General features: G+C 45.2%; 2 protein-coding genes across 5 annotated transcripts in view; both read left to right on the forward strand.

Annotated features, from left to right (window-relative positions):
- Positions 1-26,773, forward strand: part of TMEM117 (transmembrane protein 117) — a 393,879-nt gene that overhangs the window by 21,777 nt on the left and 345,329 nt on the right. The window lies entirely within an intron of this gene.
- Positions 12,200-14,278, forward strand: LOC127042883 (uncharacterized). Its single transcript, XM_050936388.1, has 2 exons — positions 12,200-13,092; positions 13,748-14,278. Exons 1-2 carry the CDS (start codon positions 12,537-12,539, stop codon positions 13,831-13,833), a joined length of 642 nt encoding a protein of 213 aa, XP_050792345.1. The 5' UTR covers positions 12,200-12,536; the 3' UTR covers positions 13,834-14,278.

Here is a 26,773-nt window from a genome sequence, read left to right on the forward strand (position 1 = left end):
TAGCCCTGATTGCTACTCCCTAACGCAGGCCCTGGTTTTTATATGCAGAAACCCAGTTATTGTAGCACATGTGGGCCATGGTGTTTTTATAATGAGGGGGCAGAAGTGGGCTCAGAAAGAAAAAGGTTGAGAAACCCCGCTCTAATAAAATGATTAGGGGGCTGGAGCACATGACTTATGAGGAGAGGCTGAGGGAACTGGGATTGTTTAGTCTGCAGAAGAGAAGAATGAGTGGGGATTTTGATAGCTGCTTTCAACTACCTGAAAGGGGGGTTCCAAAGAGGATCGATCTAGACTGTTCTCAGTGGTACCCGATGACAGAACAAGGAGTAATGGTCTCAAGTTGCAGTGGGGGAGGTTTAGCTTGGATATTAGGAAAAACATTTTCACTAGGAGGGTGGTGAAGCACTGGAACGGGTTACCTAGGGAGGTGGTGGAATCTCCTTCCTTAGAGGTTTTTAAGGTCAGGCTTGACAGAGCCCTGGCTGGGATGATTTAGCTGGGAATTGGTCCTGCTTTGAGCAGGAGGTTGGACTAGATGACCTCCTGAGGTTCCTTCCAACCCTGATATTCTATGAACTGAATGAGTATTAAAAATCAAATTGACTCTTTCCTGGTTATTTTTACATCATGTCTTTCCCTCAGCTTGGATAATAAAAATAGATCCTCAATTTCACTTTCTGGTTTTCATACACTGGAGCAATACTGGGCTTGTAAATAGTATCGGAGATTGTTCCCATTTTTTTAAATTTCCAATGGGAAATATTACTATTGGACTTATTTTGTAAAACTTAAATTTTAGGCCAAATTAGACCTGCCAATGACCTTTTCTTATCTAATGAAGGTCTTACCTCTAGACTACAGCACAAAAGATATAGCAGAAGCTTATTGATTAGAAAAATCAATTTAAAGATTTAGGCCCTGATGTTGCACGCATGTATGCACTTGCATAACTTGACTCATGCAAATAGTTCCCTTAAAGTCAGTGAGTAAAGTGAAGCACATGGATGAGACTTGGTAGGACTGAAGCCATAAGCTGTCAATTTAAATGTGGCTCTCTAATAAAAGCTTGTGTAAAATTTGAGGAAATAAAGAGAAAAAGCAAGCTGGATAGAAATGTTAATATAGAGATCAGGCATTGTGTGTGTATTTGTTCGGTGATTATTATTATAGCAGGGCCCTGGCCTCTGATTGTGCTCCTTAGGCACTACTGTAATAGAAATAATGAACCACAATTTAAAAAATACCATACTAATGGTTGTTTTTAAATAAATATTTTTATAGCTTTCAGTTCAAACACTGCAGAACTAACTACCTGAAAGTAAAATGACTTTTCACAAAAGTGAAACTGACTTCATCAGATGTTTGTTATCCAAGATGAGAGAAATGCAAAAAGTAAGCAAACAGCATGAACACCACACAGAACTTAATTTATTATCATGATTTTTAACTTAGGTATCCTTTTATTATATCTTCAGCTTTAGTTACTAGACTGGAAGCAATAACAAATAACTTACAGAATTATTTTCAGATTTCACAGACAGAAGGTGATTTCAGGTTGGGACCTATCATCTTTTAAAGATAACTTTGAAAATTCATTCTATGAAATGGCATTTGGAAAACTTGTAATTCTGACTGGAGCTGTCAGGGTCCCTTTTCAACCGGGCGTTCTGATCCCCAGGCCAGCACGAGCATCCCCAACTGTGCTGGCCAGCCAGCTGACTAACCCGAGCCCTGTCCTGGCTCCAGCCGGCTGACTAGGGTTGCCAATCATCCAGGATTGGCCTGGAATCTCCAGGAATTAAAAATTAATCTTTAATTAAAGACTATGTCATGCAAAGAAACCTCCAGGAATAAGTCCAACCAAAACTGGCACCCCTACAGCTGACTGACCCCAGCTGGACAACTGACCCCAGCCCTGAGCCGGCCCGAACAGCCCCAGCTCCACCAGCTGGCCAATCCCAGCCCCAGGCTGACCTGAGAAGGCCCAGCCGTGCTGATCAGCCAACCTCAGCCCCAGACCGGCCTGAGCAGCTTCAGCCCTGAGCCGGCTGACCAACACGAGCTCTGGCCCAGTTCCAGCCAGCCAATTGACCCCATCTGTGCCGGTTAGCTGACCGCAGCCCCGGACTGGCCCAAGCAGCCCCAGCTGGCTAACACCAGCCCCGGGCCCTGCCCCAACCACCCCAGCCTCAACCAGGCCAGCTGATCAACCTGAGACCCAGCCGGCCCCAGCCCCTAGCTGGAGAGTGGGAAATGCTACGCGCCTCATCCCTTGAAACCCCCAGCCGCCCAACGGACGAAGCTGAGCTTTTTATATGTGCTTTGCAGGTTCTGGGGCTGCTGAGAAGGCAATATCTGCTACTCAGCTTCCCGGGTTCACCAGTAATCTCTCTGCAGTTCAGGGAGATTACAATGAATCTGGGAAGCTGAATAGCAGATATTGCTGCCTCATCTGCCCTGGAACCTGCATAGTGCATAATAATAAGCAAAAAATGGCAACCTGGCTTCCCGCAGCAGCATAGCTTTCCCTGGCCTATTATACCCGCCGCCCATGGGTCTAGCCCAAGAAAAGCGGGGTTTGTCTCAGCATTGCCAGCTCTTGTGAATGTCATTGTTTTTCTTAAAGCCCGAGCTGCTGGAATCAGGAGCTTGCACAAGAATCCCAGCTCTCATTAAAATCAATCAATAAAAATTCTAGCCCTCGTGATTGCATGAGGCCAGCATACCCTGAAGGTCAGAAACCAGAAAATAAATAAGCCCTGCTTCCATTATCTGTATGGTGGGAGGGGAGAGAGAAAGGGGGATAGCACTTACTATTTAGTGGTGTGTCAGAGTTACAGCGTGAAGTGTTCTCCTGACCAGAAAGTGAAAGCTAGAGGAGCAGAGCTGAGGCTCAGGGCTTTTTCCTGAGGTGGAGCCTTTTTTTGGGGTGGGGAGCATGTGCCCAATGATGATTCCTGTGCTGAGGGGTGGACTGGGAGACGAGTCACAGCCTCATTTCAGATTTTAGGAAATGTCTCTCATTTTCAGTGCTGGGGCAAGGTAGCTGATTTGCAGACCCTTTGTGTCAGCATCACAGGCTCAAACAGGCCCCAGAGCAACGGCAAAGCGGGGCCTGAGTGTTTTAATAAATATTGCATCAGCTACTTGTAATCCATGACAACAGATGATGAACCCATGGCTCTTTTTGTAAACACACTGATATTTTGTTAACCTAAATTCCCACTGTAGCCTCACTTGGCTATACTGTTCTTCTTCATGTGATTTCCTAAGGTTCTGTGTAGTACTGTTGTGCCGTATTACACTCTGCTGTGCTCTGCTGAAGAGATGGCTGCATTCTAGTGCTCAGTAGAATGAATTCCTGTATGTGTCCCTTACCTACCTTACAGGAGGGTTGAGAGGTTTAACCAGTGCTCCACTACCTAGATGCTTGGATACCACAGTTGATGGGGGTGGTATAATGACCTACCTAGAACAGAATTTCATCTTGCAGAGTCATTTAGACCTGTGCAAGCAAAAATCAGACTTGACATTTGTAAAGTGCTTGAACTCCTAGGATGAAAATTATAGAAGTGCAATGCAATGTTATTTTGCTTTTTTTATGGCTCATTGTCAAATGCATGAAAGCAGATTTAAAAGGAAGTAGCTGACACAATTTTATTTACATCCACCAGACAAAAACTTATTTGACAACCAAATAAGGTCACTGAACTGCATAAACTGAACAAAACCCAGGAAATACCTAGCTTAGTCCTCGCCTGACCACTGCAACCTACAACCACAATTTCACTTTTCCCATTATCCCACCTGCAGGTATCACTCTCAATACACATACCTTCTGCCTTCACTTCCATACATATACAACCTTGATTTCCAGTGAAACGGAGGGATCAGAAATGGATGCATTTTAAAGGTTCAGATTAAGTGTTGAACTGATTTGTGTTGAAGTACATAGCTAGTTTGTGTTGCACAGGTTTTTAGTTGGTTATTATTCTGATTTATAAAAATATTGACAAAAATCTATAGCTATCTTTAACAAAGATTATGAAGACAAACAATAAAGCTAGCTGCTAACATCAATCTTTTTTACATCCCTCCTCCATTCCCAACAAAAATCAATCTCCAATAAAAGGTTCCCACAAGCATCCTTATGCTCTCACAAGCCTCAATACCCACTGACTCCCATCCCCAACAGACTTAGAAAATAGATATGCTTTGCGATGGGCTTAAAAGACCAGAAGTGTTTCAGAGCAAAGTGGCTCTTAGTTGAAAAGCTGCAGGCTCCTTCACTGAGGGCTGCCTCTCTTTTAAATTGGTGGGATCCAGGTAGGGAGCTTCTACTGATCACAGCTGCAATGGTATGGCATGATCTCTCAAATTGGCAGCCATTTTTAAAGTTTTTTATGTCGCAGCTCACTTGGTAACCAAGAAATAGCCAGTGCATATCCTGGAGCACTGATTTAATGTGCTTTAATATAAATAAAAGCACATTTTTATTTATATTACAAGAAAGAGAAAATTAACTCTATAAAGCCAAGGGAAAGTCATGCACACTTCACAGAGAATAAAAGTGACAAATCTTGACCCAACCGTCTTAGAGAGAAAAAGCAGAATGCAGAGAAATCTCTCCAGACAATCACAGCAGCAACAACATTTCATTTTAATTTACATGAGGCACTAAGATCAAGGCCTGAAATTTGGGACAACCCGCTTGGTTATTTGACAGGAAATTCTAGTTGCCTGTGGACAAGTGATCAGAAAAAACACTTCCCCAGCCTGCTGCCTCACACATCTCTTCAAGTTAATGTGGTTGCATAGAAGTGAGAAGAGAATATGGGCCATGATTTGCAATGTTGACACTCTTGAACGTGTAACTTATTGGACTTTTTTGAGGAACAGAAAGCACATCTGACACTAGTAAATATTAATGTTCCTCAGTGTTTGAGATAGAATGTTAGGGACCATTTGTGAGTTCTGAAATAAATTCTGTGTATATTAGATTTAATTATATATAATTTTTTAAAATAGGCCACATTTTGGAACTAAAGTACCTGAAAATGTCTCTTTAACTTACCAAACTGTATTTGCCTATTCTTGACTATGCATCTTTACTTAAAGTATCTATTTTGTCTGCATTAGGCTCAAGTTTAGGAAAACATCCATATTCAGAATAGCACTTAAGCATGTGCTTCAATTCATTTATTCTATTCTTTGCTAGTTAGGTTCTTACACTAATCTCATCAAAGAAGTATCAAGTACAGAGTCTTATACTTCGATAATATTAAATGCATAGTGGCCCTTGCTTTTTCCATTGATTTAGCCACTTAAATGGGATTAATATATACACATATATAACTTATTACAATAGTAAAATATGCAGGATCAAATTCTGGAGCAGCTTTGACTTACACCAGCTGAGGAGGATCTCGTCTGCAGGGCACAGCTCATGGCATGGAATTGAACTTGCCAGAGTTCTTGATCCTCCCTTACCAGAGATGAACAGGAGATATTGAACTTCAAAAAGTGAGGAACTTCCATTCCAGGCAGGAGGTCATTCTGTACTTCAGCAGTTGGATTTTTGTGCGTCTCTACTCACACTGTAGCCTCCCTGCTCACTGTGCACAGTGTCAAGAGGTCAAAGAGAGAGAGGAGTAAAAGAAAAGGAAAGAGTCAGTAAAAACTCCTCCAGAGAGAGAGAGAGAGGAGTAAAAGAAAAGGAAAGAGTCAGTAAAAACTTGGGGGTGAGTTTGCGTCCCTCAGCCCCAAACAGTGGAGCAGGTTCAGAGCAGGCTTGGGGCTGAAAAGGCAAAGAAAAAGGAATGAGTAGATAAGGCTTTAAGAAGGGATGAGAGGGCAGGAAAAGTTCCAGTCTGGAGAAGATGAGAGTGGAGACTAGGAAAATGGCAGTCAGAATACAAAAAAAACCTCCATTGGAGCTATAGCAAGGAGCCCTGTTAGAAGAAAGAGAGGGGCCATCTCCACAGGGACAGAGAGAGTCAGAGTGCAAATTGCCCTAAAAGGGACAAAAGCAAAATAAAGAGAGAGCCTGGAGAAGTACCACGATAATGGAGCTAATGGCTCCTCTGATTTTCCACCTCGCCCAGGGGCGGCTCCAGGCCCCAGCACGCCAAACGCGTGCTTGGGGCGGCATGCTGTGGGGGGCACTCTGCTGGTCGCCGGGAGGGCGGCAGGCAGGCTGCCTTTGGCAGCATGCCTGCGGAGGGTCAGCTGGTCCCTCAGGAGTTCCACCGGAGCCGTGGGACCGGCGACCGGCAGAGCGCCCCGCGAGGCATGTCGCCGTGCTTAGGGTGGCAAAATGTCTAGGGCTGCCCCTGACCCTGCCGCTCCACCCGTGCTTTAATTTTGTTGTTGAATCACCCTGGCTAAAATGGATACACCATGCTGAACAATTTCCAGGAGGAATCAGGACTTGTGAAGAGTGAGGAATACCAATTTACCCATATTCATCATGGGGGGGAAAGGAAGATGATATTCTGCAAATATCAGGCCTCACTGAAAATCAATAGAATTAATATGAAAAAGTAAAGAAAACGCTTGTTTATTTCACTAAGAATCCAGAGCTGTCCCAAGACATTAACAAAAAATAAATGGTAGATGCAAAGAAAAAGGAAGAACACAGGGAGACGCTTGCATAGGAGGTGAGAACTACATAGATTAAAAGTAAGAGTTGGGGACACAAAGGTTACGGCAAAATCTTTGACCTACAAAAATAGAGTTTTCATAAAGACTTTGGGAGAGAAGAATTTAATAGACGAAAACCCAAAAGAAAGGAAAAAGGAGATCAAACCCGGGAAGGCTACAGAGCTCTCAATCTCATTGCAGTTGTGCTGAGAATGGTGGGAAAATATCCCACAAAGAGAAAATTTCTACAGCAGACCTGGCAACAGAGCTTCATGGCAGTAATGAGAGAGTGAACAAGAGCCAAAGAAAGAGAAGTGTCCAACAGACATGACAACAGAGGTGCAGATGTTGGAGTATGATACTGATTAGAATGAAGTTCTGACTCCTTTGCTGCCACATTCTTCCTCTGAGGAGCAGTTCAGTGCAGTGGTGGCTCTAGGCACCAGCGCTCCAAGCGTGTGCCTGGGGCGGCAAGCCACGGGGAGTAGCCTGCTGGTCCCTGCGAGAGCTGCTGTCAAGCAGCCTTCGGCGGCTTGCCTGCGGGAGGTCCGCCGGTCCTGTGGATTCGATGGCAATTCAGCGGCAGACACGCCGAAGCCACGGGATTGGCAGACTTCCCACAGGCAAGCCGCCAAATCCGCAGGACCAGGGACCTCCCGTGCTCGGGGTGGCAAAAAAGCTAGAGCCACCTCTGGTTCAGTGACGATTGTAATCATAAACCTGTCCTGGATTTATCAGCAAATTTAACAGATAAGCCCACAAATGTAGAGACTCTGGTGCCACACAAACTAGATCAAGCCTAGAGCTTATTGCAGATGAAAACAAGTTAGTTCACTGACTGGATTCAAATTAAGCTCCACACAAACTATTGGTGCTACTATGACTTGAAAGATACCTAATTTGCAGGAGAACTTACAGATTATTGCAGGAGGCAGGCAAAATGAACTTCTATTCCACAGACAGAGGGATGACATCGTTCATGGATATAGTGAGAGCTATACAGATGTAGACTTGTGGTTGACAAAACTTATGAAGTGGAAAAGGATGCTCAATTTGATCAAGAAAACTGCGAACCAGACACTATGGGGAACCCAGAGCTAGAGAATGTAAAAAGCAACTCAAAGAAATACAAACAAAATAAAGCCAAGGAGCAGGAAAAGGGCAGTGCAGAAACAAGGAGAGTACTGAGATGGTCAAGGGGCAGGAGGAAAAGGGAAAGCCAAAAGTCCAAGAAAAAAAAAGCTGTCGAAATAAAACTTAGCAACAAAACTTCAATATTTATCACAAAGCGAAAGGATTAGTAGAGGTGAAGCCAGGACAAAAAATTTTGGCTCAAGAGCTTTAAGAAGATGTTAATATAAATAGTTTTAAATGATTTGGGTTTTATTTTGAATTCTTTATATTAAGTAAAAAGTTTTAAAACTATACAGTAACTCCTCACTTAAAGACGTCCTGGTTAACATTGTTTTGTTGTTACTCTGCTGATCAATTAGGGAACATGCTTGTTTAAAGTTGTGCAATGCTCCCTTATAGTGTTGTTTGGCAGCCGCCTACTTTGTCCACTGCTTGCAGGAAGAGCAGCCTGTTGCAGCTAGCTGGTGGGGGTTTGGAACCGGGGTGGACCGGCAGCCCCTCTGTCAGCTCCCCTAAGTTCCCTGTCTGGCAGCCGCCCAGCAGGCTACCAATTGCCAGCAGTTCAGCTGTCCCTCCCTCCACTGCCATGTGCTGCTCCTGCCCTCTATCTTGGAGCTGCTCCCGGGAGCCTCCTGCTTGCTGTGCACGGGAGTGGGGATGAGGGAAGCTAATGTCAGGTTGTCCCTCTCCCCCCTTCTCCTGCCCCCCGCTTACCCCTTCTCCATATAGAGCAGGGTGGGGACAGGACAGGGCTCAGGATGGAGAGAGCTTGTTGGCTGCAGCTGCTGTCTCAATGTCCTGATCTTTTTAAAGGCAATATACTTAGAGTGGTGCCAGCGTACTTAAAGGGTCAATGCGCATCTCTCTCTCTCTCTCTCTCTCTCTCTCTCCTACATGCAGTGTGTGTCTCTGTCTCTGTCTGCCATACTGTCTCCCCTCCCTCCAGTCATGCTGCCTTGTAGAGTGTGAGGCTATATTAATAACAATGTGTTAACCCTTGAGGGCTCAGCCGAATGCTAGTTCATCATTTAGCAGTAAGGCATTCCCCGGGAAATACCCCCCCCCACCCCCCCGACTTCATCACCAACCAAGCTTCACAATCATCATTGCTGTGTACAGTATTAAATTGTTTGTTTGAAACTTATACTGTGTGAACTCTATAAAATATAGTTTTTGCCTGGTGAAATTTTTTTTCTGGGAACCTAACCTCCCTATTTACATTAATTCTTATGGGGAAATTGGATTCGCTTAACATTGTTTTGCTTAAAGTTGCATTTTTCAGAAACATAACTACAACGTTAAGCGAGGAGTTACTGTACTGATAATTACTGTACAGAAATGGAAATATGGAGTTGGGTTGAACTTGAGTTCTTGGTCCTCCAGTCACCAGTAAAGACCAGCATATGTTGTAGGGGGAACTTAATAAAGGGAGGGACTTTTACGATGGGAGATTATGCTCTAGCCTTCTCCTAAAGCAATAGGGGGCAGATCCTCAACTGGTAGAAATTGCCATAGCTCCATTGACTTCAGCATACTTACATCAGCTAAGGATCTGTCACTGGCATTGGGTGTCTAACTGCTCACACCAGACATGGTACTGCACTGGAGTTCCTAATATTGAACATTTGCAAGTTCAGGGTTTTATGCCTATGGTTTAACAAAGTCTGTGATCAGTGTGGTTATTAGATATAAATGATACATCATGTTACATAAAGAGATATAAGGTTTATATTAAGTTGGGAGAACAGAATTAGTTGTCTTCCAATAGAGGAGCATCTTCTAGTGGGACTCGCTGAAAATTACAGTTAGTTATATAATGAATTTCTGGTCTTTAAAATAGCTAAGGTGAAGTGTAAGTGCTACACTTACATATGATGGAGAAAAACTAGAATAGTAATGATTTCATTTCCTCTCAATATTTGTGTTGGTAAATGGATAATTCCTTAAAATTATAGGGAAAGAAAACCAGAGCCTGACTAGTGGAGAGAATGTAATCGATCACATTTGCATGCAGTGTTGTAGCTATGAGAGATAAGGTCACAGGGTGAGGTAATATCTTTTACTGTACCAACTTCTGTTGGTGAGAGAAATACAGACCTGAGGAGGAATTCGAAAGCTTGCCTCTCTTACAAACAGAAGTTGGTCCAATAAAATATATAACCTCACCCATTTTATCTGTTGATCATATTTACCTGTTTTACACCAATTTATTTCTGAAGACCTCTTAAAATTAAACAAACAAACAAAAACCTGACACACTTCTTAGCTTTTGATATGGAAACATTCAGTGGTTCTCTGCAAAAAAATAATAATCTGGGTGAAGCTGGACAGATGGAGGTGAGCGATGTCACTAGGTTTCTAGTGTGTTGCATGAATTACCTTTCCAGAGAAGATACCAATGGATTGCAAACATGCTAAAATAACCTGTTTTTAGTGCAGGAAATGGAGGCTACCATTCTAGTGTGTCTCTATAAAGTAACTTCCCTTTTCACATCAGTTAAAAAAAGTACTAGTGTCTAATACGTGACAGTTGGATTCAGAGAAGCTGCAGCATCCCTTCTAAAAGGGGTGTAAAGTTCCCAGCAGGGGCAGCTCCAAGCACCAGCATGCCAAGCACATGCTTGGGGCAGTAAGCCACTGGGGGCACTCTGCCGGTCACTGTGAGGGCGGCATGCAGGCTGCCTTTGGCAACTTGCCTGCGGAGGGTCCGCTGGTCCCGCGGCTTCAGCAGACCCTCCGCAGGCAAGCCGCTGAAGGCAGCCTGCCTGCTGTGCTTGGGGCGGCAAAATACCTAGAGCCGCCACTGGTTCCCAGGCTACCTGGCTGGCTGCCAGCCTGATGGGCAAGTGAGCTGCCTGGCTACCAGGCTCTCTGGGCTCCCTGAGTGAAATACTTAGCAGATGGGCCACCTCCTCAGCTTGCTGCGTGGGGAGCCTGGGGGTTGGCCAGCTTAGCAAGTCATGGAGAGTGGAGATTGAGAGCCTGTGAAATAAAGTAACCCACTGAATGGGCTGCTGTGAGTCCTGGGAGGAATATTTTGTTTTGGAAACACCAAAACTTCCCTGCTGTTGGAACATTTTGGTGTTTCCAAAACAAAATATTGTGGAATTTCAGTTCCACAAAGCATTTTGAGTTTTTGGCTTTTTCCTGATTGTGTATGAAAAAAATATTCCATAAACTGGAAATTTGTCATGGGAGTGAAATTCTGTTTCTCAGCCAGCTCTAATTTTGTTCGTTTGCATGGAATGCTTATCCATCATCATTCTTTGTAAGGCATAAAATCAAGTGTATGCTAAAACATAATGTCTTCTGCTTATTTTAATGAATATTGTTAAATGATGCAAAAATAATCCTATGCTGTGAACACATCACTAAATTATGTCTAACGTGAATACAAAGTACATTTTAAGGGGAATGTATTCATTACCTTAGCCCTGAGATATGGGTACATTTTTGAATACACATTTGTACATCTTCATATATGTCTGTTTTCCACAGTTGTGCATGCAAAACAGGGCTCTCCAGATGCAAACAGATATTTAGGCATTCACGTTCCTATTTTGCATATACAAATATCTTATATGATCACACAGCTTCACAAAAGTAGGCACAAGAACACATGCAAAACTTGGGTCTTGCTCTATGAAAATCTTACCCAAAACTGAATTTGTTGGTCATTTCTCCCCTTCTCCTAAAAGGAGTCCAGTATTTCCTTGTCAAAACCTTAACCTCCTGTTTCTCTTGTGTTAGACTATTGAGGGCCAGATCTTCAGCTAGTGTGTATCATCTTAGCTCCATTGAGGACCTGGCCCCACGTCTTGCAGCTCTCTGATTATGGTGAGTTGTGGCTCCAAAAATTTCCTTTAGAGCCTATAAAATTGTTTCTTATTTGGTCCAGTGTGTCAGTGTTAAGTACCACAAATTGCTCCCTCTCCTGGGGATGAATTCCCTTCCAGCCTACTTTGCAGATAAATTAACTTTCTGAATATAGTAATTTTCTTGAGCTAGTTTATTTTATAGGCAACATACTGCAGAATAAACCTGCTTAGAAATCGATTAGCCTAGAGAGGCCTTTAAATAAAAAGATTTTGATTGTTTACTTCTTAACAAGAATTTATACTCTCCGTTTGTACATACAAAATACATCTTTGACAGCAGTCTGAAGGTTGGCAACCTTGGTGAAGATGCATATGTAAATAAGATGCAGGGGATCTCTAGTATGATTGATTGATGTCTCTGAAGCCTCCTCTTCTGAATGGAGCTTATGTGCTTTAATGGGAACTACTTGCATGAGTTTTTGGGAATCACTTGGAGACCTGGGCTCCTATGAATTTGTTCAGTAAAATATGAACTTTCTCGAAAAACATTATCTACAGGGCCATTTTTGCAGAGAGTCTAAGGGCAGGTCCAGACTAGAGCTTTAAATCGATTTTAAGAGCTCTAAATCGATTTAAAGCTGTAACCGTCCACACTACAGAGTGCATAAAATCGATTTTAAGGGTCCCTAAAATCGATTTTGGAACTCCATCTAAACGAGAGGAGTAACCCCAAAATCGATTTTTTAAAATCGATTTTATGATAGTGTGGACGGACATCGAAGTTAATGGCCTCCGGGACGTATCCCACAGTGCTCTAGTGGCCGCTCTACACAGGTAAAGGTACTCTACTGCTGGCCAGGTAAACAGGAAAAGCCCCGGGAACTTTGAAATTCCATTTCCTGCTTGCACAGCGTGGAGCTCTCAGCAGCAGAGAGAAGAATGCAGTCTCCTGAAAATAGGAAAAGAGCTCCAGCATGGAGCACACAGGAGTTACTCGATCTGATAGCTGTATGGGGAGAAGAGTCAGTGCTTTCAGAACTGCGCTCGAGCAGACGAAATGAGAAAACCTTTGAAAAAATTTCTAATGCCATGCGGGAGAGGGGACATACCAGGGACTCGTTACAGTGCCGAGTGAAAGTGAAAGAGCTCAGACAGGCGTATCAGAAGACCAAAGCAGCAAAGGGCAGGTCAGGCTCTGCCCCCAAAACATGCTGGTTCTACGACGAGCTTAACGCAATATTGGGGAACAGCGCAACGACGAACCCCCCCTTGTCTGTGGATTCAGAGGTGGGCGTCGTGATTCCTGCCACTACGGAAGATTTATTTGATGGCGATGATCAGTATGATGAGGACCAAGAGGAGGAGGCTCCAGCAGAGAGCACAGAGCATTTTATCCCCCCAAACAGCCAGGATCTTTTCCTCACCCTTACTGAGGTTCCCTGCCAGCCATCTCAAGGCAGTACTCCAGAAAATGAAGCTGAGGGACCGTCCTCTGGTGAGTGTAATTTCTTTTAATAAAAGCTTCGGTTTAATGTAAGCCTTTTTTACTAGGTGCTTCAAATCACTACCTGTACTTAGAGTCACTGACCAAGTAGACTAAAAACCTTTCCTAAAACAGTGACCCATGAGGTGGTTTTTAGAAAAGTCTCCATTGTAACAGGGCGGATTCATCCTGCACTTGGCCATCATGACTCACGGCAATTTGTTGCCATGATAGAGGGGGGATGGGGTGAGGTACATGGATTTCATGCGTGCTGTGAAGTGCAGCACAAGTGGGAGGGAAGTGGTAGCATGTCCCTGTCCCTGGCTTAAGAAAAGAAAGCAATGTTGTTCCTTAAGGTACTTTGCTCCGTTCATGCTACCTGACAGTACAATCTACTACAGGGATTACTAGCCATTATTAACTTACCATTTTCTCCGGACACGGTCTGTGTGCTCCCCTGACCTGCGTCTGAGCAGAAATCTCTGTCCTCAGCCACAAGCAATAAGTATTAAAGGAATCCTAAGGCGACCTTGTGGTAAAGTAACATGTTCAAGGTTTGGTAACAGGCACAGGTCAGTGAGGAGAAAGACTGTATGCATTGTTGTGTGAAATGTGTCTCTTATGATTCTTTTATCACTCTTTCCAATCCCCACCCCCCCACACACAGCTGCACATTTCTCCAGCCTCCCTCTCGCTTCTCCTCTACGTGGGGGGGGGTATCATAAGAAGACTGAGGAAAAGGAGGACGCGTGAGGACATGTTCACCGAAATTATGGCAGTAACCCGTACAGAGAGAGCTCAGCAGGGGGACTGGAAACAATTGGTCGCAAAGTACAGGGAGGCTGCCAGTCAACGCGAAGACAGGAGGGACGCCAAAAATGATGTCAGGTGGCAGGAAGATCAGCGCTGGCGAGCAGCAACTGTGGATCTTCTTCGTGATCAGACTGACATCCTCCGCGATATGCTGCAAGAGCTCTGTGGTTTCAGAATGCCCCTACAGCCCGTGTATAACCTCCCTCAGTACTCACCCTGTCCCACACCTTCCAGAACCAGGCGTGTAAGAACGCGTGGGGGAAGGCTCTCTGCACCAGCCCCCTCCACCGCTGCGGACACTCCAACCAGAAGGCTTTCATTAAATTGAAAAGCCCTTTGTGTCCTGTTTTTTCCCTCCTCTAATGATCCAAACTTCTCCCATGGCACCTTTTGCCTATTTTTACTCTCAGGTCATGCTATTAAGGCAGTGTGACTGTAGTTTGGTAATGAAGTAAAGCAAGCAGCTTTGGAAAGCTGCACGGAAGCTAGTTATCAGCATCAGGATTTGACAATTGGGGATATGGGTAATAAAGGGAAAACAAAGAAAGCAGCCATACCGTACCCTGGTCCATGAGAATTCTTGTTCTGTCTTCTCTGATGCTCTTTCTTCTTTCCAACCTCACTCCCCCTTCCTCCAAACCTCCCTCGCTCCGTCCCCCATAGAACGCTGAGTTATGAAATTTCATGCACAGTATTGTAACAACAAGCATGATGCTTGATTGATGAAAGGGTCTGATTTTAAATAAAGAACACAATTCTTTTAACAAATAATAGTAACTTTATTTTCAATAAAAAAGCAGTTAAGGAAGGTTGCAGGTACGGTGCCTTGCAGCAGACGGAAGCAGCTAATGGTGGAGGTAGGTAATAATTGGGAAATACAGAATTATATGTTTTTCAATGGACAGCTCTAGCAAGTAACCTAAGCAAGCAGTTGAGGAATGCTGCAGGGAAAGTATCTTGCAGCAGCAACACTGCATAGACGGGGAGGGCAGCAATCAATTGAAAGGAAAATCAGCATTCAAACTGTACCTTGGCCCATGAGGAAGCTACTTTTCAGTGCTTCTCTGATGCGCACAGCATCCTGGTGTGATCTTCTAATTGCCCTGGTGTCTGGCTGCGCATAATCAGCGGCCAGGTGGTTTACCTCAGTCTCCCACCCTGCTATAAAGGCCTCCCCCTTGCTCTCACAGAGATTGTGGAGCACACAGCAAGCAGCAATGACAAAGGGGATATTGGTTTGGCTAAGATCTGAGCGAGTAAGAAGCGTTCACCATCTCGCCTTAAGCCTGCCAAATGCACATTCTACCACCATTCTGCACTTGCTCAGCCTGTAATTAAACAACTCCTGAGCACTGTCAAGGCTGCCTGTGTATGGCTTCATTAGCCAGGGCATCAAGGGGTAGGCTGGGTCCCCAAGGATAACTATAGGCATTTGGACATCTCCAACTGTTATTCTCTGGTCAGGGAAGTAGGTCCCTTGCTGCAGCCATTTAAACAGTGTAGTGCTCCTGAAGACACGTGCGTCGTGAACCCTTCCTGGCCATCCCACGTGGATGTTGGTGAAACGTCCCTTGTGATCCACCAGGGCTTGCAGAACCATCGAAAAGTACCCCTTGCGGTTTATGTACTGGGCACCCTGGTGTTCCGGTGCCAAAATAGGGATATGGGTTCCATCTATGGCCCCCCCACAGTTAGGGAATCCCATTGCAGCAAAGCCATCCACAATGGCCTGCACGTTTCCCAGAGTCACAACCTTTCGAAGCAGCAGCTTAATGATTGCTTTGGATACTTCCAGCACAGCAGCCCCCACAGTAGATTTGCCCACTCCAAATTGATTACCGACTGACCGGTAGCTGTCTGGCGTTGCAAGCTTCCATATGGCTATTGCCACTCGCTTTTCCACTGTGAGGGCTGGTCTCATCCTGGTATTATGCCGCTTCAGGACAGGAGAAAGCGAGTCACAAAGTTCAAAGAAAGTGCTCTTACGCATGCGAAAGTTCTGCAGCCACTGCGAATCGTCCCACACCTGCAGGACTATGCAGTCCCACCAGTCAGTGCTTGTTTCCCGTGCCCAAAAGCGGCGCGGAACGGGTAGAACCTCACCCATAACCGTCAGGAGCTCCAACGTGCAGGGGCCCGGGGTGTCAGAAAACTCGTTCTCCAGTTCGTCATCGCTGTCGGCCCTGCATTCAAGCATTCTCTCTTGCATTTCTGCATCATGGGTCAGCATTGATAGAACGAGAATGCGTGAAGTATTTACAGTATTCGCGATCAAGGACAAGAGCAGACCTGGATCCATGCTTGCTGCAAAATGGCGTTTCCCTCACTGCAGCCAGTAAAAACAGCGCGAACTGACTGTGCGCCGTTTACGGGGGGGGGGGGGGTGAAGCTGTACCCAGAACCACCCACGACGGGGACTTTGATCCCATCATGCACTGGGCTAGTAACCCATAATTCCAAAGGGCAGGGACCCGTGCAGGAACTGTGGGATAGGTACCCAGAGTGCAACGCTCAAGCAAAAGATGGACGCCAGGGAAAATGGACGCTCAACATCGATGTAAGTACCTCTAGTGTGGATGCACAAAATCGATTTTATAAAACCTGCTTTATAAAATCGATTTTAAGCACATCGATTTTAGGCTGTAGTCTGGACATGGGCTAAGAGACTTAACTGTAGTTCCTCTTTCTACTTCTGTGAACATTAATCCTTTTAACAGGGTGGCTTGCCCCTCTAAGGGCTATAGGCCTCAGGCCAACCAACTCTAGATACTAAGGGCTTGTCTACACTTAAAACGCTACAGTGGTACAATTGTGTTGTTGTAGCACTTCAGTGAAGACACTGCCTATGCCGACGTGGTGGGGGGTGGGGGAAATGCCTCCCCTAGAGTAAAGAATTCTTCTGTTGACCTAGTGCTGTCTACACTGGGGGTTAGGTCAGTATAACTACCTCTCTCAGGGGTGTGGATGCTGACGTAAATTCCTAGTGTAGATGAGGCCTAAGTAGGCACACCTGAGCAGGGATCAGCTCATTCTCCTATAAAGAGCAGCAGGAAGCTACAGAGATTATTTCTCAATTTCACTGAGGCCTTTGGCTTTGTGACTGTCGGGTCTGGGCATGAGCAATCAGTCTCCACAGTCACAAAGTTGAAGGCATTGGTGAACTGGGAAATAAAGGAATTCCCTCACCCTTCTCGGTAGCCTTCTGTTGCTCTTTATAGGGGAGTCCACTGATCCCTGTGCACAGGGCCATCCTTACCCATACACAAAGTACGCAACTGTGTGCAGCTGCGTGCTGCTCCAGCCCCTGCCAAGCCCCGCCCCCACTCCCCTGAGCTCTGCAGCATGGCTAAGGAAGCTTTTAAATAATCTTTAAGGGGCTTCAGTTCAAGTCTGGCATATACCCAAAACCAGGGGAAGCCCATACAAATATTCCACTGTTTTCTGGGGTGGAATCATTAAACATATTTATTGAAATAGCTGATATTTTTGCTGTCTGCAGTACCTCCCAGCCTAAGAATAGGGATGGCATGGTGTCTGTAAGGTAATCAATAACCTGAGACAAACTTAGCGTATCTCCTAGTTCATGTTCCTTTGTTAGAAGTGTTGCCGACTAACCACAAGGTCCTGGTTTGAGCTGCGGTAATATTCAGATTGCACATAGTAAGTCCAGCCACTGGGTGGAGGACTTGGTTAACTAGTTGCATCCACTTTAGTGCTTGCCATCAACAAGCAGACATGACTATGCCCATTTATACAGTGTTATGCTAGTTTCAGTAGTAGATGGGTGTGGGAAAAACTGGTTTAAATGATCAGCCTTGAACATATTGAAAGTGCCATACTGTGGCTGCATGTAAGTCCCTCCTATCAGATAGTATTAACCTTGGTACAGCAGGGTTCTCTGAGTATAATCACTTTTTTTTTGAAAGATACATCAAGGATAGTACTATATTTGGGGCTGTTCGGATGTTATTGCTGTGGGGCACTTGGGAAATCAGTTAAGAATTTTCAGAATATCACAACAACCCAAAGGCACTAAGTGAATATATGACCAACTAAGACATAAAGAAATTCATAGATTCCAGGGGCAGAAGAGTCCATCGTGATCATCTGGTATGATTTCCTGTATAACACAGGCCACAGAACTTCCACAAAATAATTGAGGTATTGCGTTCTAGTGTCCAAAACATGATAAACAGGCAACCAACCAAAGGAACATAATCCTGTAATGTTCAGCCGCAGCATGTTTCCTTTTGGATGGCAAAGCACAAAAGACTTTGTATGTGTTTATTATGGATAATAAAAGCTTTTGAGGTTACACAGAGCGCTTTTTCAGATATTACCTTATCCGCCCGCCTTGTCTGTCTAATATCCTGTGACCAAGATGGCCACAAGCAACAACACTGAATACTATACTGGAGCTATTTTTTTCAAGGCAGAAATGTCACCTGTGAAGAATCTGGATTCTAGTTAAACTCTTTTTCTGTGAGGTACTGGAAAAAAATTCATTAATTACTGCCTTGAATGGAGTTCTGAAACAATTTATTCAGAGAAGTAGAATGAAGAAGGATCTTGCATTAGTTTGGGGGTACAGAAGGCCACAGGATAATTTTAAATATGTTGTAGTTCCAACATATGTAGTTTCTTTGAAATTTTGAAACATTTAAAAAAAAAAGACAATAACAGCATATCACCACACATTCCCTAGGTGCCTTCTAACGAACATAATTGTCTATACATTGCAGTTATTTAGAGATGTAAGCTTCTTGGGAAGCTACGGGCCTACCCAGAGTGCTCTGCAAGAACGAGGCCCACACACACTGTGAGTTATTGGCTTTAATGAAGGTAAAGTGACACACCCGCAATGGGGACTCCTGGCGTTGCTGTCACGGAGGCGGGGAACCCAGCGCACCGAAGCTTGGCCTGGTATGGAGTCCAAAGGCGTGACCGGGACCATGCAGCTATATATACAGGATACAAACACAACTCGTACATAAGAAAATAGAGGCTTTCCCCAGGCTGTGTCCGCCCCTTGGCCAAAGGCCAGGGACTTTCCACAGGTGGTGTTCACCTTTTGGCCGAGGGCCATGCAGACTGGTCTTAACCAGTTAGGAGCGTGTTATAACTGGCGTGCCGTGTCCTACAGTGACCGGCTGCTGAGAAAGCGGAACTACCCTAGCTAGGCCGTAACACAGTCTTCCGCGGTTCCCTACAAGAGAGGAGAAATGTATTCACCCAAGTAACTTTCATTGAACATTTTATAATCTGGAATGTAATCACATCTGCTGAGCTCAACAATCTGCTCTTCAGCAAGAAACACAGTTGCTTTTTCAGCTGCTAAAGCAGATTTTTCAGCTGTTTGTTTCCTTACTGAAAATTGTTCTAAAGCATTACAAGAAATAAATATCTATTTTCACTGTTTTCTTTTGAAATGATTCAGCACAGTTGTGTCAGCCTGATGTAATACTAACAACAGTAAATACAAACCTTATGTTTAAAAGGACATTACAAGTCTACCTTAAATTGACCAAAGCAAAGAAATTCAGAGTTAAACTTGTCTGCTCACCATAATTCTGAAGCACTTAAAGGAGAGGAAAGTGATCAGGAACAGTCAGCATGGATTCGCCAAGGGCAAGTCATGCCTGACTAACTTAATTGCCTTCTATGAGGAGATAACTGGTTCTGTGGATGAGGGGAAAGCAGTGGACATGTTATTCCTTGACTTTAGCAAAGCTTTTGATACGTTCTCCCACAGTATTCTTGCTGGCAAGTTAAAGTATGGGCTGGATAAATGGACTATGAAGTGGATAGAAAGCTGGCGAGATCGTCGGGCTCAGCAGGTAGTGATCAATGGCTCCACGTCTAGCTGGCAGCCGGTTTCAAGCGGAGTGCCCAATGGTCGGTTCTGGGGCTGGTTCAATATCTTCATTAATGATCTAGAGGATGGTGTGGACTGCACCCTCAGCAAGTTTTCAGATGACACTAAACTGGCAGGAGTGATAGATACACCAGAGGGTAGGGATAGGATATAGAGGGACCTAGACAAATTAGAGAATTGGGCCAAAAGAAACCTGATGAGGTTCAAAAAGGACAAGTGCAGAGTCCTGCACTTAGGACAGAAGAATTCCATGCACTGCTACAGACTAGGGACCGAATGGCTAGGAAGCAGTTCTTCAGAAAAGGACCTAGGGGTTACAGTGGACGAGAAGCTGAATATAAGTCAACAGTGTGCCCTTGTTGTCCAGAAGGCTAACGGCATTTTGGGCTACATAAGTAGGGGCATTGCCAGCAGATCAAGGGATGTGATCATTCCCCTCTATTCGACATTGGTGAGGCCTCATCAGGAGTACGTGTCGAGTTTTGGGCCACACACTACAAGAAGGATGTGGAAAAATTGGAAAGAGTCCAGCGGAGGGCAACAAAAATGATTAGGGGGCTGGAGCACATGACTTATGAGGAGAGGCTGAAGGAACTGGGATTGTTTAGTCTGTAGAAGAGAAGAATGGGGGTGGAATTTGATTGCTGCTTTCAGCTACCTGAAAGAGGGTTCCAAAGAGGATGGATTTAGGCTGTTCTCAGTGGTAGCAGATGACAGAACAAGGAGTAATGGTCTCAAGTTGCAGTGGGGGAGGTTTAGGATGGATATTAGGAATAACGTTTTCACTAGGAGGGTGGTGAAGCACTGGAATGGGTTACCTAGGGAGGTGGTGGAATCTCCTTCCTTAGAGGTTTTTAAGGTCAGGCTTGACAAAGCCCTGGCTGGGATGATTTAGTTGGGGATTGGTCCTGCTTTGAGCAGGGGGTTGGACTAGATGACCTGCTGAGGTCCCTGCCAACCTTGATATTCAGTGATTCTATGATTCTATGATAACTCAGATGGTGACATTAACAGCTTTTCTAGATGTTGAGTTAGTACATGGCAATCCGTTGTTTGAATCTACAGCACGCTAGCTTGCCATGCACTAACTCATTAAGTGGACACTGTTACTGTTTACTAGTGGGGTACATCTACACAGTGGTTGCATCTGGCCTGGGTCAGCTGACTCGGGCTTAGGCTGTGGGGCTGAAAAATTGCTATGTAGACATTTAGGATCAGTCTGGAACCTTGGGCTGGAGCCTGCGCCGGAATGTCTACATAGCAATTTTTAGCCCCAGAGTCTGAGCCCCATGAATGGGAGTCAGCTGACCAGGGCCAAGCATGGCTGTGTCACAGGTCTTTTATCCCCATGTAGATGTGTCCTAGAAGTTCTGTAGAGCACTTTGACATGCTCCCAAAGTGTACTATGGAACCTTCAGTGCCCCATTGCAGGGTCCACGTGGCAAGCTGATGCGCTGTTATGATATCTCTGAGCTTGCCTAAACCTGATTTAACTTTGAGCCCTAGCCTGCTTAAGCCAGATGAGCCATCCTTGACCCAGAGTGTGATGAGCCATAGAGGCAGTCACCTGCAGGTCTTGTGATTGCCCTGTGCCATTCAGCCAGGGTTCAGCCAATTCATAGGCGAGGACACATCTGGGTGATCCCAAGGCTGGTGTATAGGCTCTTAAGGGAAGCAGTCCCTCCAGTCTGCTCAACGCCACTTCCTATGATCCATCCAGAAGCATTCCCATTGCCAGTAGTTTCAGCTGTCTGCTCTCACTCCAGCTCCTGCTTCTGCTCCAGCCAGCCCTTAATCCTGCAGCAGCCTGCTGCTACTCTAGCCTGTGCCTGTGTCCATGCTAGCCAGCATCTGCTCCTGCCTTGGCCAGCCCACCTGGCGACTCTGACAACTGTAGATTCATACCCTGGCTTGTTCCATGCTAACTTGCTGTGTAGACAAGGCCTCTGCCTTCCCACAGTGCCTAGATATTGCAGTTTCTCAGTAATGGTATGTCTAGGTATAATGGCATTTATGTTAGAGTGGGATATACTGAAAGCAGAGAATCAGTTATAACACTTATAACCTATAGCGAGGTGGTCACCCGCTCCTGCCTTAAAAGGCTTAAAACAGCCCTAGAGAGGGCTGTGGCTATGAAGAAAGCCTCGGCTGATTGGGGAACCAGCCACAGATGTGGCCACACCCCAATCAGGGCCCAGCTGGCCCTTATAAGAGGGCAGTGGGCTAGGAGCACACAGAGTGTTTCTCTATCTCTCTCTCGCTCAACGTGGAGAGAGACAGGCCTGGCTGCTAGGAGCTAAGCAGGGTACCGAGACTGGAGCAGGGCTGGGGGAAGGCTAGAGGAGCTGGGGAGCTCTGGCCTAGAAACCCCCCCAGGCTGTAGGCCTTGAAAAAGGCTGGAAAGGGTACTGGGGTTGCAGAGGGGCAGTCCAAAGATAGGCAGAGGCAGCAGGTCCAAACCCCCCTTGCCGGCCATGAGTGGCATTTACAGACTGCAGTCTGCCCCAGTGAATGGGGGCTAGATGGTGACTGGCAGTAGCCACTGAGGTGGGGATAGGGGGTTGGAGGTTCCCCGGGGAGGGGAGACCCAGATGTGTGTGTGGGAGGGTACTGCGAGGGGGCAGCACCCTGGCACTGAAAGGGGGCATTGGGGTCCAGGAGGGACTTGGGCCCAGCGGCAGGCAGGACACCAGCCTGCAGAGGGCACTCCGGAGCTGGAAACACTAATTCCCTGGATGACCAGCAGGAGGCGCTGCAGGGGTGAGTCCTGCCCCTTGACATAGCCCTTCACGCTTCTAGAGTTCAATCCTAAAATGCTCTCAGCTCACACATTACACAACAGGGGAGGGGTGTCTAATTTTCCTTATGGGCAGATCATTTCTTAATTGGCCAGTCTGAGGCTACTTGCACCTTCCTACTGGCCATGGTCAGGATATAATGGGGTAGAGGAACCATTGATCTGATCTAGGATGAAAATTCCCATGTTCCTTTATGAAGTACTTACCTTTGAAGAAAATAAAACTTCTTGCTCTGACGTTTGCCCTGCAGAGTTGAGGATACATATTAACATTTTCTATGCTATTTATTTCTTTTAAAATATAGTAACTGTTTGCTAAACACTCAAGAGACTGAGAGATGCCCTCAGCACAGCTGAACATACCACCTATTCTGTGGGTATGTAAGAATGAAAGGGAATTTACCAGCCCTAAAGCTATGGGATTTTTCCCTTATGTATCATACTAATATGTTTTTCATGTAAGGATATTCTTTGTCCCCTAATATAAAGATTTTCATGTCACTTTGGAATATTTTCATTCAAAACTACATTTTATTTTGTTCCCTACCAGAAATATGAATTATGGTATTCTCATAACATATTGGAGTTCTAGTCTTTTATGTACAGTTTAAGAATTTACTATTTTCTTTTCCCCTGCCTTTTACATTCCAATGGGTGTCTGATGTATCCTAAAAATAGCTCTTCTGAATAAGTGTCAATTTTCAGTTAGAGGTGGACTTACTGATATGTCTGCATGGTTTGTCCCACAGCTTATTGTTACTACAGTTTGTATCTTTACTACACAAGTTCCTGAATTTTATTCTTGGATATATAATTGGCTTAAACAGAAAGTTATAGGATGAATTTCCCCCATGGTATAGAGAGTCAACACTAGGCCTTCCACGCCACTAAAACCTCACGTATAGGCTGCACAGGAAACCCAGTGGTGGAGCAGCCACAGAGGAATGTCAGTTCACCTCTGCCAGTTGCAGAAAGTGTCTCTGTGCCTGCCTTGCATAGGATGGGCTGGTGGATGGCCAATGGAGAGGCCACAGATCCACATTTATGAGGATCCAGTGGCCCCCAAAACTGTGCAACTGGTGTGGTTGGGCTGTAACTGTTATCCCTGTTGATAGTAGAGGAGACTCATGGTGCTGCCACACCATTGGCCTGGGCTGGGGATAGATATCTGCTCTCCATTAGAACACTTGCACAGAGTCTGAATACTCATACGTTATGCAATGGAATGGATTTCATCAGTAGATTGTAAAGATTGAGGGCTAGATCTCCAGCTAGTGTAGATCAGCATTGCTATATGATTTCAATGAAGCTATGCCAATTTACAGCTGAGGATTTGTCCCTGAAATTTTTGTTTTTACTAATATATCAAAAATTCCCTGAAGAGCAGTTGTTTGGGAATGTCATTCCATTTGGTACTTTGTAGGGATATTAAAGAAGGTACTAACAGTGATTCCCCCAAGTGACAGTGACCCCCCAGTTTCACCAAGTGCAGAGGTCTTTTACTTCTTCTGTTGGGGCTTGTAGGCTTCTGTCGGCAGAAAATACTGATTGTATCTGTCCTGTGAAAAATACTCTGTTACTATGTAAAACTTACAAACAAGTAAATTGACTTTGTCCTTGAAGTAAACACTATGCCAACCTTAAGCTGTAATTGATACAATGTGAACAAACAGACTCCCACCCTCTGTGATTACAGGGCCCGGAATCTCATAGGAATTAACACACACCTCAAAAGTGGTGGAGAGAGTAAATTAAAATATGGTTAAGATATGGAATGTATGTTGATGAATGTTTGATGTACGTGAATGGTTAGGGAGATGCCAGCCTGGAAAGGATCCATCGGCCGAAGAATGTGTCAAGTGGACCACCAGACAACCCCCGGAAGGTAAACTGGGATCCACCCCAAACACCTGGCAGGAATGTGCCACTTTAGACAGTGTGGAGCCACCAGGAATGTGCCATCTGCTAATTGAGCCAACAACAGCAGGATGAAACGGTTCTCATAGACTAACCTAGGAATTAATTCCTATAAAAATGGACTCTAAAAACTGAGGATTTATGTGTCTCTGGTTCTGCAGCCAACTTCCAGGAGCATCAGGTGCATCTGACACAGACTCGGCTCCATCCTCATGATCAAGATACCTGGCCAGTAACTTGGCATGAGCAACTTCTAGGCTGGTAACTATAACACCTATACGGAACCTGAATGAATGATTGTGTGTGTGTGTGTGTGTGTGTGTGTGTGTGTGTGTGTGTGTGTGTGTGTGTGTGTGTGTGTGTGTGTGTGTGTGTGTGTGTGTTTGTAAGGAATAAGTAGTGATAGAAATAAGTTATTTTTATCTTTTGCCTTATTATTATATTTGCAATAAATGTGGCATCTTTGCCTTATCCCTCTTAATAAGATCCTGCTGGTTTTTATTATATTGGTATAACAACTTTACTTATTTTTTAATTGGTCACCCTTGTAGATATTATCTGTTATGGTTTCTTTCCAAGTTGAAATGTATCTGGGGGCTTTGAAAAGGAAAGACAATTTTTTTCTGACGGTATTTATGTAAATCAAAATGAAAACCACAATTTCTAGGAAAACTTGGTTATTGCTATTAAAGAAGTGTAACTTTTACCTTATTTCTTAAAGTTTCAGTTCAAGGCAGCTCATCAGTGAGATCATAGCATTGCAAAGCAAAATGATTGTTAGAGCAGGTGTAAAGATGGCTTTTCATCAGGGGCCGCTCTAGGCACCAGCAAAGCAAGCACGTGCTTGGGGCAGCCCTTTTGCAGGGGCGGCAGAGATCCAGCATGGGAGCTGAGAACCAACAGGGGCCCTGGGAGCTGTAGTTCCTTGGTTAGTTCCCGCCTATAGAGCCAGCCCTGGAGCAGGGAAAGAACTACATTTCCCAGCATTCCATTGGCCACTACCAACTGGAAAGGAAAGAGGGGGACCTCATGCTGCAGTGTGCTGTGAGTGGAGAGTTGCACTGTGAAGGGTAGGGAACTATATTTTAACATTCAAAAAATAGGACACTCCACGGGGAGGGAGGGTGGCCCCACCCTGCCACCATCCACTCCCTCCTACTGCCCCCCACAGAAACCCCAACCCATCCAACCGCCTCTGTCCCCTGACTGCCCCCCCGAACCCCTGACCCATCTAACCCCCCCTTCTCCCTGCCATTGACTGCCCCGCCAAACCTCCACCCCATCCAACCCCTCCTGCTCCCTGTCCCTTGACTGCTCCCCCGGAACCTCCTACCCCTTCTCCAATCTCCAACCCCCTTACTGTGCCACTCAGACCAGCATGTCTGGCTCTGCACAGTGCCAGACACACTGCTGCATACATGTTGCTGTGCTCCCCCGTGGAGCCACAGCCACCCCCGCAAGCACCTGCCTTCCAGATTTGAACACCTCAAAATTCAGGAGTGCTCAAGCTCAGTTTCGGCAGTTGTTACTTCATTTCTCCCAAATCAAATATATTGATCCACTGTAACTTGCTGCGGAAAAAGTAGAATAAAATTGAGCAAGAAATGCTTCCCAGTGGTTATTAGGACTGGGATTGCAATTTTCAATAGCCATTGCCTTTTTTTTGTTTGTTTGTTTAAAAGGAAGACAGTGATACTGCATTGGCAAATTCCCCATAGAAAGAAAGAGTGGAACAAAAGAATAATAAAGGCACCTCCACTTTTCCTCATTTATGTAGGACAGTCTTATAATATGCACCCAGATGCCTCCAATCACACAAGCTGAAAATTGTTCCACTTTACTGCAGTTCTGTAACCAGATGGGAACCAATCCTGTCTGTGTTCTGTGGACATCTAAAATTCCTGCTGAATGACCTGCCCTGGGAGCGAGTCACCAGTGACCCAGGGCTGCGGCAGAGGGAGGGTGCAAGTGGTGGGGGAGAGCCCAGGGCTGGGGCAGCAGGAGGTGTGTGGGGGGGGCAGTGGTGGAGGGTAAGTGAGGAACCCAGAGCTGGAGTGGCAGGGGATGTGGGTGGAGGGGGGAGAGCCCAGGGCTGTGGCAGCAGGGGGTTGCAACGAGGAGCCCAGGGCTGCGATTGGGGGCAGCCAAATTTTTTTTTGCTTGGGGCTGCAAAAAACCTAGAGCCAGCCCTGCTTTTCATATAGAAGTTTAAAGACACATAGCATGATTTACCCCTTCTGCTAATAGATTTCTATTGTAGCATGTTAATTCTTGCTTCTCTGATGAAACAT

Source organism: Gopherus flavomarginatus, chromosome 1, assembly GCF_025201925.1.
Source record: "Gopherus flavomarginatus isolate rGopFla2 chromosome 1, rGopFla2.mat.asm, whole genome shotgun sequence".
Lineage (NCBI taxonomy): Eukaryota > Metazoa > Chordata > Testudines > Testudinidae > Gopherus > Gopherus flavomarginatus.